A 21,776-nucleotide genomic window follows, 5' to 3' on the forward strand; every position below is an offset into this window, starting at 1 on the left:
TTTTGGAAGATTGTATGTTTCTAGGAATTTGTGTATCTCACCCAGGTTGTCCAAATGTTGGCATATAGTTTTCATAGTATTTTCCTACAATCCTTTGTATCGCTTTTGTGTCAGTTGTTACTTCTTCTCTTTCATTTTGGTTATACTTATTTGGGCCCTCTTTCTTTCTTTCTTTCTTTCTTTCTTTCTTTCTTTCTTTCTTTCTTTCTTTCTTTCTTTCTTTCTTTCTGCCTTCCTTCCTTCCTTCCTTCCTTCCTTCCTTCCTTCCTTCCTTCCTTCCTTCCTTTCTTTCTTTCTTTCTTTCTTTCTTTCTTTCTTTCTTTCTTTCTCTCTTTCTTTCTATTTTAAATGAAATTACTAGGTATGAGCATTTATGTTAGTGTTTTTTTAAAAAGATTTTATTTATTTATTTTTAGAGAGGGAAGGAGGGAGAGAAACATCTGTGTGGTTGCCTCTCAGGTACCCCCTACTGGAGACCTGGCCCGCAACCCAGGCCTGTGCCCTGACTTGGAATCAGACCAGAGTCCCTTTGGTTCACAGGCCGGCGTGCAGTCCACTGAGCCACACCAGCCAGGGCTTCTCTCTTTTTCTTGATGCGTCTGGTTAAAGGTTCATCAGTCTTGTTTATATTTTCAGAGAACCAGTTCTTGGTTCACTGACCAATTTTGTATTGTTTTTGTAGTCCCCGTGTCACTTATTTCTGCTGTGATCTTTATTATTTCCTTCCTTGTACTTACTTTGGGCTCTGTTTGTTGTTCTTTTTCTAGTGTTTTAAGGTGTTGGGTTACATTGTTTGTTTGGGATTTTTCTATCTTCTTGAGGTAGGTCTGTAATGCTATGAACTTCCCTCTCAGGATTGTTTTCCCCGTGTCCCTTAAATTTTGGGTTGTCAGGTGTTCATTTTCATTTGTTTCAAGGTAATGTTTTAACATTTTTAAATTAAATTTATTGGGGTGACATTGGTTAATAGGATCATATAGGTTTTTAAGTGTGCATTTCTACAATATAAGATCTGTATATTACACTCTGTGCCCACCACCCAAAGTGTTTCCAGGTAATTTTTTATTTTTTCCTTGATCTAATTGACAATCCATTCATTGTTTAATAACATTCTATTTAGCTTCCATGTGTTTGAATGTTTTTCTTTTGTTGTTGTTGTAGTTGATTTGTAGTTTCAAGCAATTGTGGTCGAAGAAGATGCTTGATACGATTTCAGTATTGAATTTCTTAAGAATTATTTTGTGTCATACCATGTGGTTTGTCTTTGAGAATTTTCCATGTGCACTTGAGAAGAATGTATATTTTGCTGTTCTGGGATGAAACATTCTGTAAATATCAATTAAATCAATTTGATATAGTTTGTTATTTCAGGCCACTGTTTCCTTGTTGATTTTCTGTTTAGAAGATATATCCATTGATGACAGTGGGGTGTTAACATCTACTATGAATGTATTCTGTCGATCTCTCCCTCAATGGCCAACAAGAATATCTTTATATATTTAGGTGCTCCTATGTTGGGTGCATGTATGTTTACAAGGGTTTTATCCTATTGTTGGATCAGTCCCTTTAGTATTATGTAGTGACCTTCTTTGTCTCTTGTTAACGCCTTTGTTTTGAAGTCTATTTTGTCAGATCTAAATATTGCTACTCCAGCTTTTCTGTTTCCATTTACATGCAATATTTTTTCCATCCCTTCACTTTCCGTCTGTGTGTATCTTTTGTTCTAAGATGGGTCTCTTGTAGACAGCATATATGTGAGTCATGTTTTCTAATCCAGTCAGCCACCCTTTCTATGTCTTTTGATGGAAGCATTCAATCTGTTTACATTTAATGTTGTTATTGATAGGTACTTATTTATTGCCCCTTTAATCTTTGTTTTATTTCTCTCTCTCTCTTCTTCTTTTTCAATGTTTGTTCATATTTATTTGTTATTCTTATAAAATCTCATTTCTGACTGGACTCAGACTTACAGGTAGAAGCTCTCAGCAGAGACACCCTGTGCCTCTTGGCAATCTCTTCCTGGCATTTTTCTTTGGGCTCCTTCATCCTCTTAGCCAAAAGTTGAGCACTTTCTGCAGCCCCTTCCTTATTTTTCTTAGTATGTTGTTTCTTCAGGGCAGTACACTGACGTTTGTGTTGCAGGACACGTGGAGTAACAAGATGCTGAATCTTAGGTGCTTTGGTTTTAGGTTTCTTACCATCTTTGTTTAGGGGTGTTCTCGAAATATGTTGGCAGCCATCACCGTCTTTAGAGAGATTGAAAAGTGCGGATTCTGCTAGCCCTTTTGGGCCCCAGGCAACGAGGCAGGCACAGCAGTATCAGCGAGACCAGGAATATCTCGCCCCTGCCTTTTTTTAAACAATGACCAAGTTGAGAACACTGAGATTGGCATCCACAGTGCAACCCCAGACAGACTTGTGCTTCCTCTCTCCAGTCCCCGCTGGTCTGTGACAGGAACGCCCCTTACTCAGCAGCAGGCAGACAGGGCCATGGGCGAAGTCACCTGGCTTCATGGGGAAGCTGTGTTTATCGTTCCCACCACTGATTCAAACCACATGACCCTTTCCTTCTTTGCTCAGAGTGCCAGCAGCAAGCTCTGTGACTGCACTCTTCTCATAGAAGGTACGTTTGTGTTCATTGTCCACTTAAGTGAGTTTCTGACAGCCAGTGGCTGGGAAAGAGGTTCAGCTTCATCCTGAAGCTCTTCTTCAAACCGGCCCTTTAACATTTCTTGCAGTGCTGGTTTTATGGTAATGAGCTCCTTTAGCTTTTTTATTTTCCTCTGGGAAGCTTTGTATTTTGCCTTCAATTTTAAATGATAGCCTTAATGGGTAGAGTAGTCTTGGTTGCAGGTCCTTAGTTTTCATTAATTTGTATATTTAAGGCCAGTCCCTTAGTGCCTAAAGTGTTTCTGTGGAGGAAATCAGCTGACAGCCCTATGGGAGCTCCCATTTAGGTAACTAATTTTCTCTTTTATGCTGCCTTTAAGATTCTCTCTTCCTCTTTATATTTTGCCGCGTTAAATATGATGGGTCTTGGTGTGGGCCTCTTTAGATTTATCTTCCTTGGGACCCTCTGTTTCCTGAACTTGGGTGACTTTTTCCTTTGTCAGGTTAGGCAAATTTTCAGCCATTATTTTTTCAAACAAATTCTCTATCCCTTGCTCACTCTCCTCTCCTCCTTGTATACCCATTATGCAGATGTTGTTATGCTTGATGTCCCTTCCCGTGTACTGTGATGCCCCAGTGCTGGAGCTTAGACTGAGTGCGTTGGAGTAAGTCCCTGTGCGAGCCCTTCAGTAGAAATGCCTGGGACTCCCGAAGCCTCTGTCTCAGTCAGCCACGATCCCCGCTGGTTTTCACCGCCAGGAATTTCCCTTTCTCGCACTGAATCCCTGGGCTGGGAGCCTAGTGTGGGGCAGGGGTCCTTGGCTCCTCAGGGGCCCTCTGCATCAGACATATGCTTCCAGACTTTTATCTGCACATGTGGGTGTGGGACCAAACCGTCTCTGCACCTCCTGGCAGTCTCGATGTGACTCCTTCCTTATGCCCTTAGTTGTAGGACTTCTGTTCAGCTAGACTTCAGGCCCTTCTGCTGTCGGTCATCCTTTGGTTTGTTGTAATTTTGATGTGATTGTGGGAGGTTGTGAGCACTGCATCTACTTCCATCTTGACTGGCTATTCCCCCATAATGTATTGATTTTTTGTTAGAGCATGAGATACTTCATTGTTATCTGCCTGAAAATTGATGTAATAAATTTTAAAAATTTATAATCCATGACCCTTGGTGCCAGAAAATATAGTCTTTACTAGTCAGATTAAATCATTATCCTTAAGAACCACATGTTTTGTGTTTAGGATTACCTGTTTCCAGCCTATTTTTGGTGAATTCAATTGGAATTGCTGTCTTTAGCTATAATTGGAAGCCTAGCTGAGGCAACATATGTTTAGGAAAGTGAGTCTAATGCCGTGTACCTGGGAACTTGTTTAAGGTATAAACTCTGAGGTTCTATACCAGAGATGCTAATTCCCTAGGTGGGAGTTATGGTGCGGGAAGCTTGGCTTTAACATGCCCCCAGGTGATTCTGATGCCCCCACCCCTCCCCCATGAGAGTGATTTAGTTTTTATTCCTTAGACTGTACCACTGTACCTGTGGGAAAATGCAATCACCAGAAAGTGAAATAAAATCTTTGGAGCCCTTTCTTTAACTGCCTTTTACGAAAGGAGGCTTTCTGTCCTAGCTTGGCTGAGGCTTAAGAATAGCCATTTGTGAAATACCAGTGAATATGTTATAAAGATGTTATCAAATGTGATGTGTTTTTCATTATCCCAGTCTGTGCCTCTTATACAAGCACTGCTGTGACAAATTCCTGTTAGCTCAGGGACAGGGCAAAAAGGTGTTCTCCTAATGAAGGAAGATGTCTCTACTGGTCAAGGAAAAGCATCTTCCTTTTCTTGCTGTAAGGATGCTTCTTATCTTCCTCCCTCCTTTTTGTTGTTGTTGTTGTTGTTGTTGTTGTTAATGGCTTTTGATCTTCCAGTACCCAGTTTTCTTTTCCCTGAATTTTGTTTCACTGTAAGTTATTGCAAATCTTTTAAGGACTTTTTCATGGTAAAGGTTACAAAAACAAGAGATTATCTCCAGATGGTACTGGAATACTCCTAAGCCAAGATTGCCAAAGGTAGTGTTGGAAACAACTTGCTTCATCATCGCAAAGATCCTGAGGTGTTTTAGGCTAATCCTGTAGAAACATCTTCTGGCTGCTGGAGTACTGAAACTCTGACTCTGTTTCAGCTGTGAGCTGTTGTCAGCTGTGAGTGTATGTGGAGGCTCTAAGCAGGGTGCCCCTCCCTGAGAGTAACTTTGCTCAGTTACTCAACTCAGAATGAATCAGATTGGCAATATCGTTTAGTGTTGATAGAAGGTTCTCTCAATTTTTTATACTTGAATGTCTTTAAAAAAAAATATTTTGTTTATTTATTTTTAGAGAGAGGAAGGGAGGGAGAAAGAGAAGAAGAGAAATATCAGATTCTCACACATCCCAACTGGGGGCTTGGCCCGCCACCCAGGCATGTGCCCTGGCTGGGAATCAAACCGGTGACCTTTCAGTTCACAAGCCAGCACTCAGTCCACTGAGTTACACCAGCCAGGGTATAATTTGAATTCACTTATATGTCTTTAAAAAAAGAAGCGATAGTTATCCCAGGAGCTGGTCAGCCCAGGAAGCAAGAAGTATAAGAATCAAAGGCAGGTGCCGGCAGTGCCCATCCTGGACTTCTTGGGGCAGGGCCGGTGGCAATGGAACCGTCCCCTTGGCTCAGCCCTGATGTGGGGATGGATCCTGGAGTTACAGCCTCGTGAGACAGATGGAGCTAGATATTTTTGCTACATACCATTACATATTCCATGCATTGAACTCCTGTAGTCGGATTCCGTGCTCATGAAGCGGTCTTCTGATTATGATGTGGCTTCTTGTGTTAGCCTGTTTACAGGAGCAGACTATATTGTTCATATGGAATTGTTATTTTTTAAGTAGTCTTCTTTTGAGAGTAGTTTTAGGTTCACCGCGAATTGAGCAGAAAGTACAGAGAGTTCCCATTTACTCCCTGACCTGCACATGCACAGCATCCCCCACTCTTGAGTCCCCCACCGAAGTGGGACATTGTTACAATCGATGAACCTACACTGACACATCCCCATCACACAGAGCCCGCCCTTTATATCTGAGTTCAGTCTTGGTGGTGTACAACCTATGGATCTGTACGAAGACATGTATCAACCAGTATCACAGGAGAGCTTCTCTGTCCTAAGCCTCCCCTGTGCTCTGCCTTTTTAGTCCTTCCTCCCCTCTAAGCCTTGGTGACCATGGCTCTTTTTACCGTCTCCATGGTTCCGCCTTTTCCAGAATGTCACAGGCTGGGAATTCTACAGTATGTAGCCTTTTCAGATTGGCTTCTTTCACTTAGTCATTTGCATTTAAGTTTCTAGCATGTCTTTTCTTGGCTTTATAGTCATTTCTTCTTAGTGCTAAATAATAATTCATTGTCTGGATGTTACCACAGTTTGTCCAAGTTCCAAGTTTTGGCTGTTATGACTGAAGTTGCTGTAAACACCCATGTGTAGACTTTTGTATGGACATAGTTTTCAACTCATTTGAATAAATACCAATGAACATGATCGCTGGGTTGTTGGACCCATGGTTTTTCGTTCCGTGAGGAGTTTCAGTGAAGTTGGGTCTGATTACAATTTTTTTTTATGATAGAATGAACTACTCATATTGGCCAGAATATTTAAGTTTGCATGACGGTTTTATTTATCATTGTAAAATAATAGAGCTGTATTCTAGTGTCTGCTTCAGTCTTTTGTGCATTTGATTTTTCTAGCCTAAGGATGACCGTGGTCTGATCGTTACTAGACAAGAATGGGGTTCGGCTGCCGCTGCCATCAGAATGTAAACTCCAGAGGCAGAGGCTGGTGAGACAGGAAAGGGTTTTATTTGAATTCTGAACAATCTGGAAGAATGGGGACTCCCTGTCTTGAAGCTTATTTCCCCTGAAAAACCTAGACAAAACCCAGCTGTCTTGAGCAGGACCAAACAAAAGGCAGTGCGCAGAATTCCTGTTCCAGCTTAGAGTACTGTTCTTTGGAGCCTCAGGCGGCTACTGAGCGGTCATCCAGGCCGGTTAGCTTGTTCCCAGCTGCTGGCCGCCTTCAGGCTCCCTCCTGGAGGCTGTGTGTGGAGCCGGCTCCGCCACGGGCCATGTGGCTTCTAGGGCCACAGGGTCCCATGCTCCCAGCTGGAGAGTGCCCAAAAGGCCCTGGCAAATGTCCCACCAGGTCAACAAGAGGGAATGACTCCCTCCTGGAAGGAGTCCCTGCTAAGGTCATGTGGCCCATGGAGAGGATAGGCTAGTGCTCCCTCTCAGTGCCGATCCCGGACAGTGAATGATGAGCCAGAGAGCAATTTCTTTGTTCTCCTGCCTTTGTGTTAGTTTTGGGTGTGGGATGGACCAAGCGCTTTCTCAGAATGACCAATTAGCTTACTAAACGTCTGCATGGTTTGGGCCGGTCCACCCCCCACCCAGTCCCTTCTCTCCCCAGGACAGCCTGACAGGCCTCTTCGGTTCAGTGCCTCCCCCTGCGCCATTTTAACTTGTATTGTGCATGTGCCTGCCTCCCCCTGGTCCCGCCCCAGCCTGGTTCTGGAAGCGGGCAGGAGGGCCTTTTCCCTCTCTCCAGTTGTTTTGCTTGTTTTGCTAGTCTGGCCCTGTGCTCCGTGTAAGGACTTCCTTCTGCCGCCATCTTGCCAGGGGGCTGGAGCGAACTCTTCTGGCGCCCTGTCACCGTCGCGCCTCCCGTGTCCTAGTTCCCGTATGAAGTCTAATAAGCAAAGGGCCCTGGAAGCCGCACACGGCCTCTCAGGCGGCACCGAGGGCGACCTCAGAGGGAGGGGAGGGGCGTGTTCAGCCAGGAGCGGGACCTCTGCACCGGGGGCGAGTCCACAAGGCGTGAGCTCGGTTGGGGCGGCCGGCCTGCGGGTCCTGGCACCACCTGGCCGTGGCCCCGAGCGGTTCGCGATCTCGGGCGGCCCTTCCTGTTCCCCCACCTGAGCCCACGCCCAACTCCCAGCGGTCCGACAGGCTTTCTGTCGGCATGCTGACCTCCCGCAGCGTGTAGTGGGTAGAAGCCCGGATCTTGCCGTGCACTTTCACCTGTACTGATTTCTGTGCTTTCTGCTCTGCCTTAATGGACTGGTTCCAGACAGAAGCTTGCCCAACAACAGGTTGTCTTCATCAGAGTCACAGGTGATCACAACTGAATGCTGGCCTTGCTCTTCCCACCTGTGTTAGCTGGAGAAGCGACTTGTTCTTTGTAATGTGGGAAGAATGGCGTGTTGTGCATTCTTCTTGGTAATGTCCATCAGCTCAGCTCACTGTGACAGTTTTATGATGACTAGCATTAATTGTGTTTATTTTGTATAACGAGGTCTTTATTTGACAAAAAGTGGATTAGGATACAGAAAAATTGTGTGTGCTAGTACAGGGTCTGGTGCTGTCTTGCTATGTTATTTTGGCAAGTGTGACAAAATAAGAACCATACAATATGTTTGGTCTCTGCCCTCAGTTCCTGACACAGCTCCTCAAACCCCTGTAATTTCCTGAGTGATAGGGTTGCTGGAAGTGTCTTTTGTTCTGATATTGGCCTTAGGCCCTGCAAGAGCTACTGAGGCCGTTGGGAGCTCCAGAGTGACAAGTGCCTTTTGTATGCTAACGAATGCACGGTGGCCTCAACAGCTTGAGACTCTAAAGCTCTGGAAATTGAGTTAATTAGCCACCTCTGCATGATGGAGGCTCATGAAAGTCCCTTAACTGTGGGGTTTGGAGGGTGTCCCCGTTGGTGAACGGACCCACATGCTGAGAGAGGGTGGTGCACCCCAAACTCTAGGGACAGACCCCTGCGTTCAGGACCCTTCTGGACCTCACCTTCTGTGTACCTTTTCATCTGGTTATTCGTGTATATCCTTAATTTTATTGTTTATAATAAACTGGAAAATGGAAGTATTTCCCTGAGTTCTCTGAGCTTTTCTAGCAAATTGTGGAACCTGAGGAAGGGGTAGAGAAACTGTTGAGTTGTAGCCAGCTGGGGAGAACAGCAGGTGACAGCCTGGGACTTGTGACTGGCATCTAGGCGGGAGCAGGTTTGTTGGAGCCGTCTCTGAACCCCGTGGGGTCTGCTCTGTGCGCAGGTAGTGCTGGAAGCGAGTTATGTTGCAGGACACACTGTGTGTCCGGCGAGAATCGGAGGATTGCTTGCTGTGGAAAACCCCACACATCTGCTCTCAGGAGTCTTGTGAAATAGAGGAAGTAACAGAGCTTTCCGTGTGGCAGGTCTGTAGGTTCCCTGTATTTTAGTTTCTTACCTGTGAAACTGAGATCATACCTTTCCACGCGTATGAGAAATAGGGCTCTCTGGGGAAGCAGGCTGAAGTTCAAGCTCTTTGCTGACGCGGTACGAGAGTTTCACGGGGGGACTCACGCTCTCGTCTGACCCCCGTCTTTACCCTCTGCCCTGTGCTCCTACCCCCGGCCTCCAGGGGGCGCTTTGAGTGTGAGCTGTGCTGGGCTCTGAGGTCCCCTAAGCAAGTCAGGAACTCCCCAGTTGTGCCTTGCCTCACATATCCACCCTCCAAGGTTCCCCCAAATGGTACCACTTCACCCCCCAACAATAGTAGTCACTGTCTTTTTATCTGTGCTTCCGTAACACCATACCTACTTTTATTACAAGACTTTTATTCTTTATATAATAACCGTTAGTTTACACATCTATCCCTGTTGTAAAACTTGAAAATGTTTTAGGGCAAGGAACTGCCTTATGTATTTTCTTGTCCTATTAATTTTTTCTCTTTATTATTTATTTCCTTTTACTTTATGTAGATTTAATTTGCTTGATTTTTCTCCCCTTAACATTTTGAGACAGATGATTATTTTCAATCTTCCATCTAACATATAGTTTAACTCTATAAGCTTCTTTCAAAATGCAGGTTTTACCGGCATTCCCCAAATTTTGATGTGTATTGTTTTCATTATTTTGTTCAAAATATTTCCTACCTTACATTTTCTTTTTTAAATCAAGGCAATTTGAATGATATTACTCAATTTCTAAAACATGAGGATTTTTCTTATGAATTTTGTTATTGACTTCCAGCTGAATTCCACTCTGTATAGAGAACCTACTCTATGATTTCAGTCTTTTTAATTTTTTATTGTTATAAAATACACATAAAATAAAATTTACATTTTTTCCAGTGTGCAGTTCATTGGCATTAGGTACATTTGTATTGTTGTGCAACCATCATCATCGTCCATCTCCAGAACATTTTTAGCTTCCCAAACTGGAACTTCATATACATTAAAAAATACAGGGCGGGCAAAAGTAGGATTACAATTGCTCATGTGGAAAATAATACAGTAATAAATGATAATACAAGAGTAAACTCTGCGTCTGTGGACTCACAACTGTAAGCCCACTTTTGCCCACCCTTAGTTTTCATTCCCGCTCCCCCAGCCCCGGCACCCACCACCCTACTTCCTGTCTCTGTGGAGTCGGCTGCTCTAGTACCTCACGGAAGGGGAGTCATGCAGTGTTTGTCCTTTTGCTCCCTCTACTGAGTGTAATGTCCTTAAGGTTCATCCATGTTGTTGCATGTGTCAGTTTCCTTCCTTTTTAAAGTTGAATTATATTCCATTATGTGTGTATATCACATCAAAATAATATGCCCTGGCCGGTGGGGCTTAGTGGATTGAGCGCCTGACTGCGAACCAAAGGGTTGTCGGTTTAATTCCTTGTCAGGCACATGCCTGAGTCGCCAGCCAGGTCCTCAGTGGGGGGTGCATGAGAGGCAACTACGCATTGATCTTTCTCTTCGTTTCTTCCTTCCCCTATCTCTGAAAATAAATAAATCTTTTTTAAAAAAAAGAATAACATACTTAAAATTTAACTCACCCAAGGAAGTGAAAGATTTGTACCATGAAAACTACAAAACATTTTTGAAAGAAATGAGACAAATAAATGGAAAGACATTCCATTTTCATGAAGGGAAAGAGTAATATTGTTAAAATGTTGGGCCAAAATGGAGGCGTAGGTAGATTCACTTAGCCTCCTCACATAACCAAAAGAGGGACAGCAACAAATTTAAAAACAAAAATAACCAGAACTGCCAGAAAATGAAACTGTATGGAAGTCCAGCAACCAAAGAACTAAAGAAGAAAAATTTGTCCAGATGAGTAGGAGGGGTGGAGATGGGCAGCCAGGGAGGAGAGGATGTGCAGCAAGGCGGCAGCTGGCGGACTGGGTGGTCCCACGTGTGTGTGGAAAAACAGGAGGAAGAGCTGGGGAAGGAGACAGATCTTACAACCCCGGGTTCCGGTGCAGGAAAGGAAAGCCTCAAAACCTCTGGCAGTAAAAACCTGTAGGGATTGCAGGGGCCGGAGAAACTACCAGCCTCAGAGAAGAGTCTGTTGGAGGGACCTACAGGGTGTTAGAACATACACAAACCCACCCACCCGGGAATCAGCACCAGAAGGGTCCAATTAGCTTGTGGGTAGCTGGGGAAGTGACTGAAAGCCCGTGGAGAGCTGAGCAAGCAGCATTGTTCCCTCTTTGACCCCTCCCCCACAGACGTGTCACAACCATCAACCTGGGTCACCTGTCCCTGGCGAATACCTAAGGTTCTGCTCCTCCCAACGTAACAGGGGCACTGAGACAAAGAAATATGGCCCAAATGAAAGAAGAGATCAAAGCTTCCAAAATAGAACTAAGCAATAAACAGATAGCGAGCCTATCAGATGTGCAGTTCAAAACCCTGGTGATCTGGATGCTCACTGAATTGGAAGAGTATGGTTGCAAAATGGAGGAAAAAATGAAGGCTATGCAAAGTGAAATAAAAATATACAGGGAACCAACAGTAAACAGAAGGAAACCGGGACACAAATCAATGATTTGGAGTAGAAGGAAGAGATAAACATTCAACCAGAACATAATGAAGACACAAGAATTCAAAAACTGAGGAGAGGCTTAGGAACCTCTGGGACAACTTTAAACGTTCCAACATCCTATTCATAGTGGTGCCAGAAGCAGAAGAGGAAGAGCAAGAAATTGAAAACTTATTTGAACAAGTCATGAAGGAGAACTTCCTCACTCTGGCCAAGGAAATAAACTTCCAGGAAGTCCAGGAAGCACAGAGAGTCCCAAAGAAGTTGGATCCAAGGAAGCACACACCAAGGCACATCATATTTAAGTTACCCAAGATAAAAGATGAGAGAATCTTAAAAGCAGCAAGAGGGGAGGAGAGAGTTACCTACAAAGGAGTTCCCATAAGACTACCAGCTGATTTCTTAAAAGAAACCTTGTAGGCAAGGAGGGGCTGGCAAGAAGTTTTCAAAGTCATGAAAGGCAAAGACCTACGTCCAAGATGACTCTCTCCAGCAAAGCTATCATTTAGAATAGAAGGGCAGATAAAGTGCTTCCCAGATAAGGTCAAGTTAAAAGAGTTCATCATCACCAAGCCCTTATTATATGAAATGTTAAAGGGACTTATCTAAGAAAAAGATAAAAAACTAGGACCACTAAAACAGAGGGCGGGGGGGGAAGGGGGCAAATGGGGGAAAAGGTACTGGGAATAAGCAGCATAAATAGTTGGTACAAAATAGGCAGGGGCGGTTGAGAATAGGGTAGGAAATGGAGAAGCCAAAGAACTTCTATGTACAAACCCATGGACATGAACTAAGGGGGTGGGAGGGGAGGCTGGGGGGTAGGGTGGTATAGGGTGGGGGGGAATAAAGGGGAGGAAAAAAATGGGAAAACCGTAATAGCACAATCAATAAAATACGTATTAAATAAAAATGTCACTAATACCCAGAACAATCTACGGGTTCCATGTAATCCCCCTTAAAATCCCAATGATGGTGTTTGTGGACTCTCTTTCAATCAAGAACACTTAGTCCATTTTAGTTTCACTTAATTGTTAATATATTGGTTTTATATCTGTCATCTTACTGTTTGCTTTCTCTTTGACTTTCCTGGGCTGTTCTTTTTTCTCTTGGATTATTTTTCTTATTTTATTTTTTGTCTAGTAATTTGGTAGTTATATATATTTTAGTATTCCATGGTTATGCTAGAGATGAAAACATGCATCTTGGGCTTATAAAAGTTTAATGAAAATTAGTAATTTGCCTCTTCTGGACTCATGCAATGACTTTAGGATATTTAAACACTAATTCCACTTACCTACTTCCTAACTCATATGTTGGCTACTTTAATCTATGTGTCTTTTAAACCCAGAGAGCTGATATGATTACTTTATATTATCAGTATTAATTTAGATTTCCCCATATATTTATATTTTTGTTGTCCTTCATTACTCTCTGTATCCTCAGGCTTCCATCTGGGGTAATTTTCTTTTTCCTTGAAACCAACCCAATTTTTTTTTTTTCTTAAATTGCCTTTATGTTGCCTTTACTTTTAAAAACATTAAAATTTTGGTTACATAGATGTAAAACAAAATCTGTCATTTTAGCTGTTCTTAGACATTTTCAGAGTAGTTACAGAGTCACAGCAAAACTGAATGGAAGATACGGTAATTTCTTCTATACCTCCTGTCCCCACATATGCAGAGCCTCCCCCCATCATCAAGTTGGGTTGTGTTTTTGTCGTTGAGTGTTAGGAGGTTTTTTTGTTTATTATTATTCTAGGTATTAAGCCCTTAACAGGTTTGTGATTTGCAAACATTTTCTTCCATTCTGTATGTTGTCTTTTCACATTTTGGATATTGTCCTTTTATATTCAAAACTGTTTAATTTTTATAAAGTCCAGAGAGAAAGAAACCTCTATTTGTTTTTCTGCCTCTTTATGCATTCATGGTTGCCTCTTGTATGTGCCTGACTGGAGAAGAACCTGCAACCTTGGTATATTGGGGACGACACTCGAATCAGCTGAGCTCCCTGGCCAGGGCTTGGAAGTGATCTTTAAAAATAATTTATTTAACTTTTCTAGTTGTTCTCAGCAGAAGGGGAGAACACAGAAGTGGAAACCCTCTGTCTTATTTTTGTACCTAGCACAGTACTCTGTGCACAGTGTGTACTTATAGGTGGAGGCGGGAAGAGAAGGTAGAGAAAATGCCCTGAAAACTAAGGTGGTCTGCGAACATAAGGTGTCAGTCACAGAGAGCGCAGGGTAAGGGGTGCGTCTTGGCTTCTGCAGTTAGAATGACCTGGGAGTGACTTTCGTTCAGCGTGTTATTTTACCTACATTGAACAAGGATACTATCTACTTACAGAACGTTATTTTATGTAAAGCCGATTACCAGGCTAGGACTCCAAAGCGTGCGTTGGGAGAGTTGCGGGACTAGGTGAAGGAGGTAAAGGGGTTGAGGAGCACACACTGGTCGTTACAAAACGGTCATGGGATGTAAAGTACAGCACAGGGAGCGCAGTTAATAATACTGTAATAATTTTGTATGGTGCCGGGTGGGTACTGGAAGTATCGGGGGAAACACTTTGTAAAGCACTTGATTGTTTAACCACAATGCCGTACACCTGAAGCTAATATAAAATAATGTTGAACCCTGGCTCATATGGCTCAGTGGATTGAGCGCCGGCCTGCAAACCAAAGGGTCACAGGTTTGATTCCCGGTGCAGGGCACATGCCTGGGTTGTGGGCCACGTCTTCAGTAGGTGGCGCACGAGATGCAACCATACATTGAGGTTTCTCTCCCTCTCTTTCTCCCTCCCTTCTCCTCTCTAAAAATAAATAAAATCTTTTTTAAAAATTTAAAAAATAATATTGAACATGAAGTGCAGTTGAAAAATAAATCATGTTTATTTGTCCGGAAGCTGGTAAAAAGGACAATAACAAAGTGTCCTTTGCAGAGATGAATTGTCTGTTGTAAGGATAACATGAGATAATGTCAAGAAAAGTTTGTGCCATTTAGTAAGTGCTCACTAAATGTTAGCCATTGTTGTTTTCTGCAACTGTGATTTGTGTTGACTTTTTGAACTGAACATGCTATTGTGTTTGCTGATTGAAGTCCTTTCCCAAAGGTGGTTCTTTCTCCAGTGGCGTCTGCGGTGACGCAGTGTCCGTCGCGGGCTGTTTGCTTGCAGAAGGGAGCATTTTGTCCATCACCACCTGCTGCTCACTTGATTTTTCTTGTTCCACTAGGACTCTGGTTAGGAGTAGAATGGGACAATCCCGAGCGGGGCAAGCACGATGGAAGCCACGAAGGGACTGTGTATTTTAAATGCAGGTAATTTTCCATTACGCATTGGCATGGTTATTTAGGAGAGTGTTTAATAGTTGAATAAAAGGGGCTGGAGAAGAAATACTTGGATCTGGGGTTAGTTCTAGAATGCAGAATTTGGTATATTCTAGAAAGATAATTCTATTTGTAGAGTTTTTTCTTTTTTAAAGATTTTATTATTAGAGGGAGGGGAAGGAAGGGAGAAAGAGAAGGAGAGAAACATCAATGTGAGAGAAAAACACCAACGGGTTGCTTCTCAGATACACGTGCCTGGGGACTGAATCCGCAGCCCTGGCATGTGCCCTGACTGGTAATCGGACCAGTGACCTTTCACTTTGCAGCATTAAGCCCAACCAACTGAGCCACATCAGTTAGAGTTGTAGGGTTTTTTCTCTGTTTTTAAAAGTGACTTATAAGTGGGGTTGCTTTCTTTGTCCTTTTTTGTTTTTAAAAAATTGGATGAATGTAAACATTTTTCATTGATTCACTAACAACTTATAATCCATTAAGTGAATAACAGAAAAAGAACTAGCCTAGATATCCAGCAAGAAGCACTGGTTAAACAAAATACAGAACCTCCTGAGAGTAGCCTGCTAGGGCGCTATTAGACAAGCTTTCTCTTGTCGTTGGAAGTTGCACCTTCTTTTGCATGTCTACAAATATTTGTAGCTGTTTGACGTAGAGAAACTGCATGAAAGCTTGGAAAGGGTGGTGGGGAATTTCAGGCAGAATTTATCTTTTAAAATTTTATTGTTCTTTGTTTTCCTTAGGGTTCCGTTACTTAAAAGGATTTCTTAATATTAGGTTTATTTTTCTTCAAATGCGGCTCACTGAACACGATCCTGGCCTGGAAATCAGGAGGCCCCTCACTCTCTTTAACAATCCTTATGATCCTGGACAAGAGTAAATTTACTAACTTCTAAAATGAAGGTCAAAATTAGATAATATTGATAGCAAAGTGTGTTTCCCAGCCCCCCATTCTGGAACTTTGGGAAGTGAGGGTAGAGGAAGAATCAGCTTGTTCCTACGGGCCCGCTGGGAGGCGGGCTTGGCGAGGGGATCTGCCCAGGGCTCCTGGCGAGGGGGGTGGGGACGCAGAAATTTCTGGCCTGTTGATCCCTTACTGCCCCTGCAGGTAAGCCTCCCAGCACTCTCCCCTCTTCCCAAACCTTGCCCAGACCACCCAGGATTCATGGCCTGTGAATATGGTGTATTTGCAGCCTTGCTTTCTCTGAGCAGAAAACTGAAGACTTGGTCCAGTGCTGGCTGGTCTAGGACTTGCCCCGAGGGGCCAGAAGGAGGCTGAGATCAGGTACAGACTTGGTGACTGGGTGATCGTATTCCTTCCCTTGGAGGAAGCATTTCCTTGCTTCATTCTGTCTTCCAGTGTAGTCATACCTGTGTATCTGCATATCAAAACACGTATCTTATAATTACTTCCGTTTCATTAAAATGAGTATTTTATTGACTTTGAAGTCCTGAATGGGTGGATGATATTATTTGTGGATCCCATGTCAGGATATTTGGGGGACAGGGTAAAAGGGAGCATCGGCCTGGTGGGCTGGAGCTCCGTGGACCAGGCAAAAGGCCCTCCTCGTCCGTCATGGCTGGTGATGCGCGTGTTGGCATCGATTAGAGCGTAACTTCAACTAGTGGATAGCACACCACTGCCTTGAGAATCTCAGAGTCGGACTGAACGGATTTACACCCCGTGCGTGTTTTATTAGGCCAACTCAGATCTCTTGCTGATGTGTCATTTACACTTTCTCTCTTTTAACAAGTCTTTTTATTTTTTCAAATTTTACTTGGAAAGCCAAAATAACAAGATAAGTATTTTACCATTGTAAAAATTCTCTTTATGTTGAGATGCTAGTTTAATGAAGCCATAGCAATTTGTAATTGCTAAGCCATACATTTTTACATCTTATGCTGGTGAAATGGGTAAATGGCAAAATGCTGGCCCACCGACTTTAAATAGGAGAAACGTGAGTCACAGTGGCCATTACAGCACAGTGAGGACCCCGTCTCTTCGGAGGCGTGTGTGAGTGTGAAACGGCCGAGCGCGTTGGGTGTGCGCATGTGGTTGTATAGTTTGCCTTACGCCTTACAAAGACGCCAGGGTGTGTGAGTGGGGTGTGGGGTGAGCTCAGCTGCTTTGGTCTCCGCAGTGGCTCAGGTTGGGCGCTGCTCTCGAGGGAAGACACTGGAGCACAGACAGCCTGGTTTTCAAGGCTCGTCTCCCGTGTGCATCCGCCCCAGCGCATCATCCCAACCAGTTCAGCCACACTGACCTCAGGGGACTCCGGGTACAGATAGAATTGGCCCAGGCCGGTGTGGCTCAGAGGGCTGGGTGTTGTTCCGAAAAGCAGAGGGTCACTGATTTATTTCTGATCAGGGAACCTGCCCGGGTGCGGGTTCAGTCCCTGGTCTGGGCGTGTATGAGAAGCATAGCATCGATGCGTCACTCCTCTTTCTCCCTCCCTTCCCCTCTCTCTAAAAATAAATAAATAACATCTTTTAAAAAAGAAAAAATAGAATCACATGTGCAAGGGTCTAATCTCTGCTTTAACAATTGCCTTAAGAAGAATATCAGATGGGCTTTAACCCAGGGAATAAATATTTTTACAGTCAGCTTATAATGTTTCCATATTTAATCACAGCTGTTCCTTATTCTAAACATTTGTGGCGGCTGTGACAGGTATTATTAAATCCTTCAGCGATGACCAAGTGCAGCAATGAGCTGTGAGTGGAGCGTGAGGAACCAGTGCGGGGCTAAGCTCCGGGCTGTGGCCTCCTCGCTCTCCGTTTCTCAGAATAGGGTCGGCTGTTTTTTTCCTCTGGAATAGTCGGATTAGGAGTAGACCAGTTCACTTGTCAGGCCCCCTCTAACCATGGGTTTTGATCATTTCATGTCACTCTTTAGTTTCAGTCTGATCTTTAATATAATTTGAGGTTAATATGGCAACCTCCTGAGCTATTATTACCCATAAGTAATATTTGTGATACTATCAACTCATAGGAGGTTCCAAATTTATCCAGAATTCATGACCGTGAACCAGGCATCCGTGTCCCCTCCCGGCGCTCTTTCCTGCTCCCCTCGTCTTTGTGGGACTTGAGAGGCTCAGTTACAGCGATGAGCTTTGACGTTTTCTCTACCTTGTCCCTCAATAGCAGAGTGATTTCCAGTTGTTGTTGTTTTTTTAATTTAATTTCAAACTAAATTAAAAAGCATACCCTAAGCAGAACGGGGTGGACCAGTAGTCTCCCACTCAGCTTTTATTTAAGATGTTCTCTTTTGGGGCGCGCCCCCGCCCGGGGCGCGCCCGCGCCTTTCCCTTCCCCCTCCTCCCCTCAGGCGCATTTTCCCTCGGCCTTTCCCTCCCCTGGGCTCCAAGGGCCCTTCTTTTGTTTGAGTAACTGGTTTCCTGAGCCCACGCTGCTGCTACCTCTGTGACTTTCTCAATAAACTTTTATCTTATAATTTGAAAATAAAATAAAATGTTCTCTTCCCAAGCAGTTGTATGATTTCTTTTTTCTGGTGAGCAAGAAACCTTAAGGTCGCATAGTGAGTTCAGCCTGACTTGAATACTTGGCTTCAGAGGGGACGCACGTTCCAGACGGTGTCCACAGCGCCGGAGACCTTAAGAGATGGAAACCCCTTGGTGCGGTGGCCTGCGGACACGCCAGGGGGCTGTGGCGGCTGCGCTGAGGGTCTCGCGTGACCCCTCAGCGGGTCAGTGTGAAGCACTCCCCTGCATGGTGCAAGAGGTTAGAGGGATCTTTAAAAATCACTGAATGCACTGACGATATCTTCTCCTGGCCTGAATGTCTCTGCAAAAGGTGAAGAGAACAATTTTATTTTGGGGTGTGTGTATGTGTGTTTTATTTAAATTTTTTTCAATTACAGTTGAGATTTAATATTACTTTATGTTAGTTTCAGGTGTATGGCATAATGATTAGGGGATTATATACTTTACAAAGTGGTTCCCCTGTTGATTCTAGTGCCTACATGGGACCATACATAGTTACTGTCATTGACTATGTCCCCTATGCTGTACTTTATTTACATTCTCGTGATTATGTTTTAAACTTCCAATTTGTACTACTTAGTCCCTTCACCTTTTTACCCAGGCCCTCCAGCCCTGCTCCCCCCTGGTAACCCTCAGTTTGTTCTCTGTGGCTATGGGTCTGTTTCTCGTTTGTTTGTTTCTTTTGTTCTTTAGAGTCCACAAATGACTGAAATCATATGGTATTTCTCCTTGTCTGCCAGATTTATTTCACTTAGCATAATGCCCTCCAGGTCCATTCATGTTGTTACAAATGGTAACATTTCTTTCTTTCTTTTTTTTTTTTTAATGGCTGAGTCATATTCCATTGTATATTTGCACCACCTGTTCAGCCACTCATCTGGAACCGGCACTTGGGTTGCTTCCATATCGTGGCTGTTGTATGTATTATATATAATGCTGCGATGAATAGAGGGGTATATATCTTTTCAAATTAGTGTTTTGATTTCTTCAGGTATGTTCCCAGAACTGGAACTGCCAGGTCATACGGCAGTTCCATTTTTAATTTTTTGAGGTAACTCCACACTGCTCTCCACAGTGGCTGCCCAGTCTGCACTCCCACCCACAGTGCTCGAGGGCTCCCTTTGCTCCACATCTTCGCCAGCACTTGTTTGTTGCTTTATTGGTGATGGCCATTCTGATCGGTGTTGAGATGTTGTCTCATTGTGGTTTTAACTTGCAGTTTTCTGATGATTAGTGATGTAGAGCATCTTTTCATATGTCTAGGGGTCATTTGCATGTCCTCTCTGGAGAAGTGTCTGTTCAGGTCCTGTGCCTATGTTTTAATTGAATTGTTTGTTTTTTTGTGTTGAGTTGTGTGAGGTTTTGTTTTGTTTTTAAGATTTTATTTATTTACTTTTAGAGAGAGTGGAGGGGAGGGAGAAAGAGGGAATGAAACATTGATGTGTGAGAGAAACATTGGTTGGTTGCCTGTTGTACATGCCCTGGCTGGGGACTGAACCCACAACCCAGGCATGTGCCCTGACTGGCAATTGAACCCGTGACCCATTGCTCTGCAGGACGATGCCCAACCAACTGAGCTACACTGGTCAGGATAAGTTGTATGAGTTCTCTATAAATTTTGGATATTAACCCCTTATCAGATATATCATTGGTGAATATCTTCTCCCATCAGAAGGTTGTCTTTTAGTTTTGTTGATGGTTTCCCTTGCTGTGCAAAAAACTTTTTAGTTTGATGTAATCCTATTTGTTTATATTTTTCTTTTGTTTCCTTTGCTCAAGGAAATATGTCCAAAAAAAATACTGCTACGGGAAGTGTACAAGATTATACTGCTTATATTTTCTTCTAGGAGTTTCATGGTTTTGGGTCTAACATTTAAGGCTTTAATTCATTTTGAGTTTATTCTTGTGTATGGTGTAAGAAGGTAATTTAGTTTCTTTTTTTTTTTTTGCATATATCTGTTCAGTTTCCTAACACCATTTATTGAAGAGTGTCTTTATGCCATCATATATTCTTGCCTTCTTTGTCAAATATGAATTGTCCACATAGACATGTGTTTATTTCTTGGCTTTGTATTCTGTTCCATTGATCTGTGTGTCTGTTTTTATGCCAGTACAATGCTGTTTTGATTACTATAGCCTTGTAGTATAGTTTGATATAGGTAGTGTTTTGTTTTGTTTTTTAAATCCTCACCCAAGGACATACTTACTGATTTTAGAGAGAGGGGAAATGGAGGGGGGGAGAGAGAGAGAGAAGCGTTGATGGAGCGGTTGCTTCTCGTACCGCCCCGACCAGGGGCTGAGCCCACAGCCTAGGCACGCAACCTTTTAGTTTTGCAGGATTATGCTCAATTAACTGAGCTACACTGGCCAGGGCTCTAACTTTATTCTTCTTTCTCAAGATTGCTTTGGCTCTTGGAGTCTTTTGTGTTCCATATAAATTTTAGGATTATTTGTTCTAGTTCTGTGAAACACCATTGGTATTTTGATAGGGAAGGCATTGAGTTTGTATATTGCTTTGGGTAGTATGGACATTTTAATGATGTTCATTCTTTCTTTCTATGAACATGGTATATGCTTCCACCTATTTTTATCTTCAGTTTATTTAGAGTCTTACAATTTTCCTGGTGCAGATCTTTTACCTCCTTGGTTAACTTTATTCCTGGATAGTTTATTCTTTTTTATGCAATTGTGAATGGGATTGTTTTCTTAACTTCTCCTTCTGATGGTTTGTTATTGACTTACAGAAGTGCAACCTGTCTCTGAATATTAATTTTGTATTTTGCTACTTCACTGACTTTATTTATCAGTTTTAATATGACAGCTTTTGGTTCTCTCTCGATGGTGTCATGTCATCTGTGAGAGGTTTCCTTTGGGAAGCCTCCCCTGACTCATGGTCAAATAAAAACTGTGTCACTCAGAAGCAGTTTACGAAAAGATACTTATTTACTGGGCCATGTTTCTGTTGGGAAATGAGTCCATCGGGTCAGTTTTTTAGAGATCACAGCAATGTGCATTGGGTGAAAGTGAGCACCTCTCTCATGCTGAACGGCATGTTTGCAGGCTTGCTGAGAGGCCCCAAACATGCCTGTAACATATGGCATCGAGATTAACAACACTTAGGAGAAACTCCTCAGAGACCCAGCCTTTCCCAGCACCCGGCATCTAAAGCCCCCACAAGAAAAATGCTTACCATGAGAGTCTTTGAATTTGTTGGGGACCGTTTACTTTTGAGTAGTGTTGTCAGATTCAGCGGACTCTAAATATACAGAGTGCACAGCGAGAAGTTTGGGTTGCAGATTTTTCAGTGTAAGTATGGGTCCTGCATGGGGCATCTTGATACTACAAAAAATTTTGCTGTTTATCTGCAACTCACATTTAACGGGGCACCCTGGCTCCGTGTGACGGCCCTGCTGCGGAAACAGGACGGACTGAGCCTTGGAACGGGAC

General features: G+C 43.2%; 1 protein-coding gene and 1 pseudogene across 3 annotated transcripts in view; one reads left to right on the forward strand and one right to left on the reverse strand.

The window, feature by feature from the left end:
• TBCE (tubulin folding cofactor E) overlaps positions 1-21,776 on the forward strand; it is a 67,233-nt gene that overhangs the window by 21,757 nt on the left and 23,700 nt on the right. For all 3 annotated transcript variants that reach the window (XM_054575494.1, XM_054575495.1, XM_054575496.1), the window contains one exon: positions 14,721-14,805. In XM_054575494.1, the coding sequence (XP_054431469.1) occupies positions 14,721-14,805 (85 nt within the window). The remainder of the gene's footprint in view (positions 1-14,720; positions 14,806-21,776) is intronic.
• On the reverse strand, positions 1,945-2,695 carry LOC129072098 (40S ribosomal protein S6-like; annotated as a pseudogene).

This window comes from Pteronotus mesoamericanus, unplaced genomic scaffold, assembly GCF_021234165.1.
Source record: "Pteronotus mesoamericanus isolate MK-2021 breed Mesoamerican mustached bat unplaced genomic scaffold, CSHL_Meso_final contig_303, whole genome shotgun sequence".
Classification (NCBI taxonomy): domain Eukaryota; kingdom Metazoa; phylum Chordata; class Mammalia; order Chiroptera; family Mormoopidae; genus Pteronotus; species Pteronotus mesoamericanus.